At 32.8% G+C, this 13,518-nt stretch overlaps 1 protein-coding gene and 1 pseudogene across 1 annotated transcript; one reads left to right on the forward strand and one right to left on the reverse strand.

Moving 5' to 3' along the window:
* Positions 1–1,278: 1,278 nt before the first annotated feature.
* LOC120215181 (cysteine-rich and transmembrane domain-containing protein WIH2-like) lies at positions 1,279–1,866 on the reverse strand. Its single transcript, XM_039212916.1, has 3 exons — positions 1,741–1,866; positions 1,439–1,649; positions 1,279–1,346 (listed from the first exon to the last, which is right to left on the reverse strand). The coding sequence occupies exons 1-3, from the start codon at positions 1,778–1,780 to the stop codon at positions 1,298–1,300; spliced, it is 300 nt and encodes a 99-aa protein (XP_039068847.1). The 5' UTR covers positions 1,781–1,866; the 3' UTR covers positions 1,279–1,297.
* Positions 1,867–2,278: 412 nt separating this feature from the next.
* On the forward strand, positions 2,279–3,875 carry LOC120215215 (annotated as a pseudogene).
* The last annotated feature ends 9,643 nt before the right edge of the window (positions 3,876–13,518 follow it).

The raw sequence follows: 13,518 nt of genomic DNA on the forward strand, positions 1-13,518 counted from the left end.
TTATATTAATTATTTATTAAAGTAATAGTGTTATATTATATTTTAAAAATATTAATTAGTATATTTTAAATATCCTTATTAAAATATAATTTAAATATATAAATAATATTATTCATTATTAAATATATAAAAAATTTATTATATATTATTAAAATAAAAATATAATATCTTATATTATTATAATATAATTGATTATTTTATATAATATTAAAAATATAATATTATATTATTATAAATATTAATAAATAAATAAATAATATTTTGATGAAAATTATATTAAAATATTTTATTAATATTAAATTCATAAAATAAAATTATTTTGAGCATTTATTCTTTGAAGTGAAAAGTTCAGAAAATGAGTTACGGAAAATGAATCCGTAAGTCATTTTACAGAAAACACAAAGGAAATTCTGATGAATTACATTCCGGAAAAACCAATTACGTGAAATAAACACGAAAAAATATTTTCCGAAAAATAAATTACGTTAAACAAATACGGGAATTCGAGAAAAACCAATTTCGTAATTCTAATTATGGCAAACAAACACACCTAAAAGGCCAAAAGTTAAATTAAAATATTTGTCTGGCCCAAAAAATAAAATGATTGTAACAAATATGTGCATAACACTGTTCATACTATGAGATAATCTTCGCACTGTAAACTGTCCTATGAAATTGAACCCGTTCCGGAAAAACAATGTTGTATCTAGTGAGTTTAACAAAGGGATATGAATTTAGGGGCAAAATGGCTGGGGTAGTACTTTTGAGAAAAAGAATTCCTAAAATAATCTAACATTAGAATTTTTTTTTAAGATAAGATGAAGATGTCTGGTATTTCATGCGACTTCAGAAGATTTTAGGAATGCGGCGTGTCTTTACCATTTTTTGTTAGCTCTACAAAATTAAAGACACGTAGTAATATATGTATCTTCCACTGAAAAAAATGAAGTCGCATGATAATTCCGAGTCTTTCCATTGACATTGTAGCAATAACGCTAATTCAGGAAATAATATGGTGGATGTTTTATAGAGAAAAATCATTTTCCCACAATCCTATATGGGCGAGGAAGCCTGAATTTTAGTATACAACATAAGATCGACAAACAGAATAAAGATAAACACAAAAATTATATTGGATTGAATATATAAAACTTAAAAAAAAAGATTGAAAATATATTATCAATAAAAATAAAAATAAATCTTTAAATCGCATGAAAAATTCAAGATTACATTATTTATAAAGTATTGATATAATGTAAACGGCAAAGCCTAAAAGTTTGATTAAGACAGATGATGGTTAAAAGATGCAGTCCTCCAACAAGCAGCAGCAACAAAGAGTAGCCAAGCTGCAAACACAAACAGAAGCATTAACTACAATGAGAAATCAACTAGTCGGAAAGATGTATACATAACATAGATATATAATGAGAAACAATACCACCCGGTTAAGAAGGAAGTGCAACCATTGTGATAATTGTAATTATTCCGAGGAGGCAGCGGTGGAGGCGGCAGACCAGGTGAAGGTGAAGGGTACCCTTCGTAAGAGTAACCTTGATAGCCGGGCGGCGCGGCCGAATGATGAGTGTGATTATATACAACTGATGGTGGCGGCGGAGGGAAGCCTGGTGGAGGATATGGAGATGAGTCCCCTGTAACAGGCACTCGAAATGTGAGTGATTAGTAAAGTAGGAGTTGAGGGCAATAAGACATGAAAAGAAAAGAAAGAAGAATGGAGATTACCTGATGGCTGATGAGACACATGGTGATGGTTGTAACTCATTGCTTTGAATTTGAGACTGCAATGGTTGTTGGGAGACAGTAAGCCAAGCTCACCATATAACAAGATTGCACAACTAAAACAAGTAAATTTAGTAGGAAGGTTCCCTTTTGTTGAGTTTACAATACTACTCTTTCTCTCTAACTTGTTCGCTACGATTGCACAAACCAAAACGTTGGTAATTGATATGTTATACGTACCTACAGTGATATAGCCAATTGTCTATTCTACTAAGAGTATGAGTCAGCTAAGCCACATGTCACTCGATTCATGCTCCCACGTGTTAAGCCTCAAAAGAGCCATCCTACATTTTCAGCTGAACAACAGAAGCAAAGTTGATAATGATTTGATTAGTTCTTATAGTGATGGGATTAAACATCCTAACGATAAGATTAAATTTAATAGAGAGATGAGTTCGAGTTTAAAACAGTTTAAACACAACAATAGTTTTCGGGTGCGACAGAATACTTCAATGGAAAGGAAACAGAAAAATAATTCTCCCATCTATATAATGCAAGTCTTGGTTCCCTAAGCAATCATCCATATTACGATATAATTCTCCATTAAAAGACCATGGCAGCAAATGTTAGCATATATTCAATATATTCTGTTTATGGTGTGTATCATTAGTTTAGAATGTATATCTTTCTTACAGAGATGTTCTTTAAGCTTTTTGAAAGATATTGATTCCCTGTCTTTCTCATTTCTAAACCGTGGAATATATACATGATTACAAGAGATCAATTAGGCTGTAATTAAGGAAACAAAGATATACATTCTAAACTAATGATACACACTATAAACAGAATATATTGAACATATATTCTAACAATATACATTCTAAACTAATGATACAAACTATAAACAGAATATATTGAACATATATTCTAACAGCAACACCTGAAGGAAACACTCAAGTAGAAGAAGTAGTTCATGAACCACCAAAAGAAGCACCACCATCGGAAGAAGAGACCAAGAAACGGGGCACGCACGTCATGGGGGCGCCGGCACCCCCTAGTGCCCATCCAGACAACCAGTGGGCTGCTTTATGGAACGCCGGTGACCACCAACAAATCTATGAGCTGCCCTACGTTGTTTATTAGCCTGCAGAGAAACCAACCCATAACAATCCTCTCGAACCCGTGATTAACATGTTCAATACATGGAGTAGCAAGGCTGAGTCCATAACACGCAACTTCTGGCACAACCGTGAGTTCATTCTCAATTTTCATTTCCATAGTTACATGATCAGATGTATTTACATGCAGGTCTGTATATGAAACTGCAGTGAAAACTGGACCGTCCGTATCGAAAGCCGCATGGGGTAAATTAAACCTGACGGAAAAAGCTATAAAGGAGGGCGGATTCGAGTCTCTGTTCAAGCAGATTTTCGCAACCGATCCGAACGAAAGGTTGATGAAGATATTCGCCGGTTATCTGTCGACAACCACAGGTCCTGTTGCCGGAACGCTTTATTTATCGACTGTTCGGGTGGCGTTCTGCAGTGATCGTCCCTTGTCGTTCACCGCTCCATCAAGTCAAGAGACTTGGAGCTACTACAAGGTCAGAGCCGTCTTGTAAATTTTGGTGGCCCTATGCCATAACAGTAAAATATGTATTTTAAAACTAAAATATTAGATATATAAAGTTCACTAATATTTCAAAATTTATTATAACTATAAAAAAACGTTAAATAGTGGTAAACAATATCTTCATGTAATAAAGTGAAATACAAAATAAGTTATTCTCTAAATAATGTGGGCCTTGGACTTGAAAATTCTTAAACCAAACATCCTAAATACACATATATACAAAAAACTTAAAAAAAATTGGATGCCCTTACAAAAATTGGGCCATGTGCGGTTGGGCAGCCCGCACAGGCCCAAAACCGGCCCTGTACAAGGTGATGATTCCATTGGCAAACATAGGCAGAGTGAATCCGGTGGTGATGAAAGAAAATCAAGAAGAGAGGTATATTCAGATGGTGACGGTGGATGGACATGAGTTCTGGTTCATGGGATTTGTTAATTTTGAGAAAGCGTTGGTTCATCTTTCCAATAGTGTGCAAGATTCCAAGGCTACTTAGTGCCATTATTTATGTTTAGGTACACCTCTACGTAGGAAAGGATTGCTGAGTAAATTATAGAATTGTTCTTTCTTTATTATTATTATCAAAATATCATAATTTAATATATTATTTTAAAAATTATAATATTTATATTACGTTCAGTTTCTAAAAGATGTATTCTTTCTACAGAAATTAGTTCTTATTTTGTTTAATAATTCTTATTAATTAGTGTAATACTTTAAGAATTAAATTTGAGTTACATCTGATATTTGATAATTTGAATCGATTTTAAATGTCATCTCAAGATTTAACAAACATATAATTTAAATAATTATAAGCATAGTCTATTATTAACATGCATAATTATAATATATTCAAATTATAATTAAAATAAATCTAAACACGATTAATATGAGATAAATTTGATAGAAATTTAAATTAAACTCACACGTGATACTTACTCTTTGCAAATTCAAACTTTGTATCTCATAAAGTATCAAAACCTCAACATTGTCACTAAATCAAAGCTTCAATAAGTAACGATTAGTGAAGTAATTGCTTTACGCATGTAGTGATGAGAGTTAGAAGTAATATAAAATAATTATTTAAATCTGTAGCAATTAACTGCAGATGGAATACATGAATGCAGAGAATTTATTTACTTCTACCACCATTCTTTTTTGTAGCAAAGCCTAGAGTGCCTGAAGATGATGAGAAAGCATCCTTTTTGGGACGGAGTAGGAAGACAAAGTCCAGCATGAACGACAAGAGCCCGTATCGTTAGCCAAGGAGACTGCCTGTGTACCACCCATGAGCCATGAGCAGGTTTTAAAACTCGTGCCAGGCCGCAGGCAAGTCATCCTTGGCTACAATACCAGGTACTCCGGTCCTCATGTAGGACCTCTCTTCCTCGTCAAATTTGGAAACCAAAATCTTATTGATTGTAATGCTCGAGGAGAAGGGCATCTATTTATACAACCGATGATGAGGACGTTCGAATCGGATCATCGTTTTGGATCGTGTCTGGGAATATAATCTGCTTTTCTGCATGGCTCAGACGATGCCACCCATCTTTTCAGTCATTGACTCAATCAAATCTTCAAACTCCAAGAAATGCTGCTACACATACTTAAACCACCGCTAACGTTTACTTATTGTTTATCATTTTCGTAATTTTAAAATTACACTCCAATGTTTATTATATATTTATTTTAATTATTATTTTTTTCTTATAAAACATTTTAACCATAGTATTTTAATTTTTGATTAAAATAATTCTTGTTGAAAGAAAATCATTAATTGATTAACGGTCAACTCAAGTTATTGATATGCCATTTACACATGTGCTTAATTATATATGTATCACATGTCATGCCATCATTTTAGATGACATGATACATATCATATCAACACCTAGAGTGATATGATACATGTCATGCCATCATCTTGGATGACATGATATATGACGTACTATCACTTTAGGTGATATAACACGTGACACGTTAATATTTCAATACAATGTAAAAAAATCATGTCAACAACATATATTAACTTTTAATCAACTAAAGATTTTTGTTAGATTAAAGTGCTCAAGAAAAAAATAAAGATCAAAATATTAATTAATTAGAAGAAATGCTATAAAAAAAAGAATAGAGAACAAAAATTTCTTCCATTAGTTTTGTACTGAGTTTTGATTAAATGTGGTTAAGAGTATTGAAGTCTGATTTTTCTGATTCAAACTTGTTCCATTAAGAACTACATGGTAATTATCATGCGTTAGAGAAACCGGCATCAGATAAACATGCAGGCTGCAGAATCATTATAAGTGAAATTCTATTTTCATAAAGGCCGCAGGTTCGAAACCTACAATAGCATTAAAATTTTTGTATAAAATGGGTGCCCTTTTTTTTCCTTTCCTTTTAATATTGTTTATCTAATGGAGATCGCTCAATAAATTCGTAATTTGACGAAAAAATTATTATTCCACGAAAAAGATAGGGAAATGTATATTATCACTTTCCCTTGCAGTCTTATCAAACAGGAGACCTTAACAGTTATTAACCCAAAGCTTCAAGCGATAAACCATATTCATTAAATCCAAACCAAAGTGCTCTAATTATAATAACAAAAATGAATCAGATGACCAAGTAAAAGGTTCAGGCAAGAATTAGATCACTGAGCAAGAAAACCAGAAGTTAGAACTAACTATGACTTTACTATGAAATTTCTAAGGAATTATTTAGTTGATCCAAGTGCCAAACTTTAATGTTTGTCAATGACATAACCCCGCGATGCTTCCAACCCCACCACTTCAATTTGTTCACATAAATCATTTCATGCTCTATTTTTTTTTTGGAGGGTGGGTTTTTGTTTTACCAAATATCATCTTACAAGTAATAATTAACTGTCAGGCGCCTTTTATCCAAATTTTATTGATCTAGCACCCTTTTTGAGAAGATGCGGATCGTCATTCACGCCTTTGCGGGGTTTCATCTGAGTTGACGCCACGTCATGAAAGGCGTGGATAATCATCTGCGTCTTCCATTAATACCCCAACCATTCACACCTCCCACATTTATGAGAAATTCGGGTAACTACCTTCCCCTCTTTCTAATACCCCTCTTCATTCAAACACAAACCAAACACAAACCAAACACATACATTCAAACCCTCTTAAAGCTCAAACCTTCTGAAATTCTCTCAAAGTTCAATTTCTATTAAGAGTGTAAAATATTTTATTGTATTATAATGAATTAATAATTTATTGTTTTATTAAATTTTATTTTATTAACTTTTTATTAATTTTTGTAGTTATAAAATGGAATGTGGTTTGTTATGTTTAGATGAGCATTATATCTCGAGGCATTTTGTTGATACGATAACAATTTAAAATTATATTTTAATTATTGTTAATATTTTATTTATTTAATTTATTTAGTATTAGTTTATATTTTAATTTCTATAATATTTATTAAATTAGGAGAGAGACCGTATATTAGATTCATTCATTCGTAATCTTAAGTTAGAGATTAATACTCGTGTATGGTCATATTTAGTCAAGGCTGGATTCGATTACGTAGCAAAATATGAAGGGCACTGTAACATTGAATCCAACCTTATTTCTGCATTGGTTGAGCAGTGGAGACTAGAGACACACATATTTCATCTTTCGTGTGGAGAATGCACAATTACGCTGAAGGATGTTTTCATGCATTTGGGGCTTTCGGTAGATGGGGATGTGATTCTAGGGTGGCGTATAGTAACTGGCATTCTTTGTGCGATGAGTATCTTGGAGGTGTCTCGCCTAATTTCAATGGTGGTCAAATTCTGTTAAATTGGTTGGATACAACGTTCAAACATTTGAGTGGCGACGCCTCCGAGGAGCAGGTTAAAATGTATGCACGGGTTTGCATACTACAACTCATATGAGGGCTCCTGATGCCCGAAAAATCGCGCAACCAAGTTCATTGTAATATGGTTGTGTCACCTTGCAGATTTTCATCATGTTGCCACACTCAGTTGGGGCTCCGCAGTTTTGGCATTTTTGTATAGGGAAATGTATCGATCTACTGACTATAGAAAAAATGCTATCGGTGGATGTCTCATTCTGCTCCAATATTGGGCGTAGTCGCATGCCTTTTTTATGTCCGGAGGTGAAAAATCATTGGTCTTCCTATTTTTATTGAGGTAATTTCAATACTGATTTCATATATTAATAATTTTGTTTAGTATATAATAAAAATTATTTCATTGAATATGTGGTCAAGTGCAAGAAAAATCATCAAGATTTACCTGATGAATTGGAAGAAATTATGCTACTCATTGATCAGAAGGCTGACACAGAGGTATGTATTTAAATAACAAAATGTACTTTTAATTATCGTTATATAATTAGAAAATTATTTTGATAAGAATTATATATATATATATATTAGTTTCAATGGGCTCCTTATTCTACTGAAGATATGATGATTTGTATCCCACATCACTTAAGAGGCCCATTGTAACACCCTCAACCCGTATCCGACCCGGATTATAGTATGAGGTGTCACATTGACTTTTCAAACTTTAACTTTTGACGAAAACCAAGGAAATTTAAAACTTTTATTAAAATAACATTGTTACTGTACACGAGTTAACCAAAACAAGACAAAACTGATCAGAGCATTTGTAACTAACACTTTTCTTACATGCCAACACTATACACCATCAAAATACATACTTTAATTTACTTCTGATCTGATCTTCTAGCAGTGCTACTGTTCTTGCCACTCCTATTTCTGTTCTTCCCGATTCTTGGTACCTACGTGTAAATCACTTACACGCTAAGTCACAGACTTTGTGAGACAATAAAAATATAATGTAACTTTAACTAGTAATCATACATAAACAATTATTACCATCATTTCACACAACTCATATATTTTTACATGTAACAAGTACATACATACATATATGTCATTATCATTCATATCTCTTATCTCCTATTCCTATGATTTTTTATATCCCTATCATATATCTTATAGATTTGTTATTATCTCATTATGTCAATCAATTATACTCATTCACATATACCTTAACATGTACTCACGTATACCATACAACATATATACATATCATGTCATGTAAAACATATATCCTATCGTAAATCAAATACACACAAGCAACTATATCATCATCTTCATTCTTATCACTATTATTGATTCCTTTTATCATATAATCTTATAATTACCATTTATACCATCATATATCACACACAACATTTCACAAGGAAACAACATATCATCATATCCAGTTTATTAATATTATCTTTTTATTAGCCCATGGTACACCTGTGAGAACTGTAGATACGTGAGTCTATTGAGGTTGTACACCACTATACTGTCACCACAGCTCGTATAAATGTCCCGAAGGACATATCCAGAGGTCATAGAGATCCTCGGTAACTATCCAGGGGTTATAAAGATCCTTGGTAATTGTCCATAGGTCCCGAAGAACCTAGGTAAACTGTCCATATGTTCCTTAGAACATAGGTAAACCCTCGACTCTTGGCATGCCAACTATACCTCTAGCTCTCAATACACATAACATGGGAATTTTCACTTATACACTTTCATTGCTCTTATGATCACATATTACTTTTCTTCTGTCACATATCACATGTGCATATAGTCACATAGTTTACTTTCCTGTAATGTCACTTTTCATATAAACATATGATTCACTTTCACGTATCACATATACTTTCTCTTTCATATAACTCATGTCTTGTGATCATGTAAACATGTATCACATAAAATAACATGTCAAACCTATCATTCCACTGATATAATATTATCATATATTCATTTAGTTCAGTATCACATATCATATGGATCATATAAATCATGTCACATATACTCATTCATACATAGAATTCACAAATCAAATAACATTTTACGAGTTACTTATTACCATAGTAACTTCGTCATTGGCTCATCGCAAGCCAATACTTATTCTATATCATAAGTATAATGAAATTGCACTCACCTTAGCCTTGCTTGCTTTGATTTGATTCTAATTCTTCAATTGTTCCGGAACAAGCTTTCATTCTATATCTACATAATAATAACACATTGATACATATCAATATACTAATTGATATATTCTAAGCTAACACTTCATAGGTTAGAAGAAAGCCATTTTCATCTTTTAATGGAGGCATGCATCGATTGACTACACCATGTATCGATGCATCCCTTGACAGGTGCATCGATGTACTATCCGTGCATCGGTGCATAAATCCTATTCGATGTTTGCATTTTAAGCAGGTGCATCGATGCACTAATTGCATTAGATGTTCATTTATTTGAGAGTGCATCGATGCACACAACCCAGAAATGATGCTTTGAGCATGAAAATCCCTTCTTTATTCTCTTAACTCTTCATATTTCATCCCTTTTTCTATTCTTAACTCTTATACACCTATTTAAACTAATATATACTTATTTATTTCATCTTAAACCCCAAAATCCTATCCTCCTTATGAGATTCAAGAATTATACCAACTTTGCAACATGATTTAATTCCACTTCTAACACTTCATATGTCTTAACTAGATTGATGACAAGTCAAATCCAACTTCCAATTCTAATTATGAACTCTATATCAAAATTTCATTCAAGAACTCAAAATCTTTAACCTTCCCTAACTCTTTTATCTTTTGATTTTAAGATAACTTAAGCTTTCCTTAAGCTTAGTTATCATCTAACGGTCAAAACTCAAACTTTAAATTAACAAATAATCACAGATCAGAAAGCTTACCTTGTTTGGCTCTCTTTCACGTATGAAAAAGAAGAAGAAGAAATAAGAAAGCTCTGGAGAAATCTCTCCTTCCCATGTGTATATATCCTTACCATATCCCATTTTTAATTCATTTCTTGGTCAAATGACCCTTTTGCCCTTTAATACATTTTATAATTACTAGCATTTTTAAGGTAATATTTCCAAATAAGTCATTGAACTTTTCAACTATTCTATTTTAATCACCAAATCCTGAAATATTACAATTTGGTCATTAACCCGGTATTGAGGATGTTAGAAATCTCCACTCCTTTAAAGAAAATTCGTCCTCGAATTTTTCACTATACATCTTGATAAGAACATATCTTCTAATGTTCTCATGTTACTTTTTTAACTTATTCCTTCATAATTTATAATCAGTGATTTGCCTGCAATTTCCAAAGAATCCAATCTTTATCTATCTTTTCCACTCTTTCAATTTTTACATTTTCCTTTGACCTTCATAAAATCCATATAATGTTACTCATCCCGTAGACAGTAACCAAACTCTTATTTCATTATCATTTAACCAAGAATATAATCTTGAATCTTCTTCAAATGTGATTAAACATATATTTTACAAAATCAAACAATCTTTTCATAACACCTTACATATTTTCCTTCACTTCTATATCGAACTTATCATCTACCATTCCATATAATCTCTCTCATATCTGATCCTTTAAACTCAATTCTTTTCATTTCTTTATCCACTTATCCTGTTATAATCAAGATCTTCTTATACATAACCAAATTCTTATTCCAATTAATTTCTCTATATCAAATTAATTCTTCATAAATCACCATCTTCTTGTCTCATAGATCATATCCTTTTTCTTTATGCTTTCATAATCCTTTCATGACACTTATATTTATCTTTAAATAACCTTCCATATCGTATTTCTATAATTATGATATTTAACACTACTTGCACAGCCTTATCCCTTGTAAAATTCTTATTCAGTCAAAATATATTTATCCCTTTTCATCTCAAACTTTTCTGTTAAATCTTTAACTTCCATCAAACTTATAAATCCTTTAACTTTAATACATTCATTCTCACATTACTTTGTTCTTCAACCCACTTCTCTAAAGAAAAATGTAAAACTTCGTCAAATCATCCACATATATGTTCTTTCTAATCAAAATAACTCATCCTTTATCTCCTTAACTTCTTAAACCTTTTTTCTTTCTTTTTTTCTTGATTCAAATTCAAACATTTCATTTATCTTTTTCTTATAAACTGATCACAGATATATATATTCCCCAAACTCTTCCAAAACATACTCCTATCACTTGCTCTTTTAACTTTTTTTCCTCATAACATATATCCTTCAACACTGACATTTCCAATTCGTCTAAGCTGATTAGTTGTACCTCTTCCTAATTTACAATTATCATTTGCATACTAACTATATAACTAGTCCATCTCCAATATTACTTCTAATCCCTTGAAGAATAACTCCATTAGGTTAACAAAGAATTCAATTCCTTAAATCTGAATGGAACATCTCCAACATATCTAATTTACTTGAGCATTGTGCCTTACTAAATTTGTCACTTTAATATTACTAAAAATGACTTTTATCTACATTCTCAATTCTCTCACTCATTCACTACTCATGTATATATATATACAACTCGGATCAACCAATATCATAACGCATTTACTGTACAATAGAAAAAAACACCTTCTATTATCTCTAGATCATCAAAATCTTCATTGGTATTAATATTATACATTCAAGCAGTGGAACGTATTTCTTGTTGAGTAGAGGATTCAGGTTGACTTCTGCCTCTTCCTCTACCCCTTCCTCTTTGAGACATAGAAGCATATCGATCCAACTGTGCCTGCTCTTCTGTCCCCAATGGACAATCTCTCATGAAATGTCATGTTTCCCCATATCGGAAACAAGATCCAGATTTAACTCTACACGTCCCACCGTGATATCTTCCACAAGTCTGACAATGTCTCTGTTGTGCTCTTTCATCACCATACCCTACTGATTGGGTCTGTCTAGTTCTTGTCTGATTTGATTCTCTAACGGAGGATACCACCGATCCAGTCCTTGCCTGAGACTGAAAACCAGAATCTCTACCTCTCTTGGGTGGTGCAGAACTCAATGAAGCCCATGTTCTTTTAGAGGGTTGAATTCTTTGATCCCCAAACCTTTCATTCTAAGCTCTTTCTAGAGCTTTAGCACGATTTACTATTTCTTGAAACGAAGACAAGTTCAACACTATTAACATTTCTTTCAACATCGGGCGCAAACCCTATACAAACTACTCACACGCATCCTTCTCTGTTGGGACCAACTCAGTCGCAAAACGACTTAACTTATTAAACTCACACTCGTACTCATACACTGTGCGATTGATCTATTTCAGATTCAAGAATTCTTGCTTTATTTTTTGAATAAACTGGTCTCATATATACTTGTGCTTAAATTCTTCTAAAAATAAAGACCAGGTCACTTGACAACTTGTCAGTCTCAGAGTAACATTCGTCTACCAAATTCTAGCTTGCCCACGAAGCAAAGAGACCACTCCATCTAATTTCTCCACATTAGAACAGTGAAGTCCTTCTAACATAACCTTTACATCATTAAGCCAAAGGACTGCGATAACAGGACCTTCTTCAGCTTCACCCCTAAACTCTGGAGCTCTCAAACCCTTCAACTCCTTTGCAACATTCATTCTTGGAGTTGAAGTAGCAGGAGGTTGGAAACGCGTCAATACAACATCTAATTCTAAAGAACACATCTTGATCAGCTATAGGCAATCCAGAAGGTGCCTGTTCTTCACCTTGCCGGGCCAGGTCAAGAGAATTACTACTTTCAGCGGGCCGATCATCTCCCGCTTGACTTCGAGAACTATCATGTCCGAACATCTATAAAAACATACCCATATCATTCTATCAGTAAAATAACACACTTATTATTATATCAGATCAGAAGTTTTCACTTTTTTGTTGGCATGTATACTTTATAAGATACTCTAGACTTCAGTTTATGCCGAGAATCGACTAAACCGTATCTCTGATACCATTAAATGTAACACCCTCAATTCGTATCTGACCCGGATACAAGTCTGAGGTGTCACATTGACTTTTCAAACTTTAACTTTTGACGAAAACCAAGGAAATTTAAAATTTTTATTAAAATAACATCGTTACTGTACACGAGTTAACCAAAACAAGACAAAACTGATCAGAGTATTTGTAACTAACACTTTTCTTACATGCCAACACACTATACACCATCAAAATACATACTTTAACAGTTACTTCTGATCTGATCTTCTAGCAGTGCTACTGTTCTTGCCACTCCTATTTCTGTTCTTCCCGATTCTT

Source organism: Hibiscus syriacus, unplaced genomic scaffold, assembly GCF_006381635.1.
Source record: "Hibiscus syriacus cultivar Baekdansim isolate YM2019G1 unplaced genomic scaffold, ASM638163v2 tig00110114_pilon, whole genome shotgun sequence".
Lineage (NCBI taxonomy): Eukaryota > Viridiplantae > Streptophyta > Magnoliopsida > Malvales > Malvaceae > Hibiscus > Hibiscus syriacus.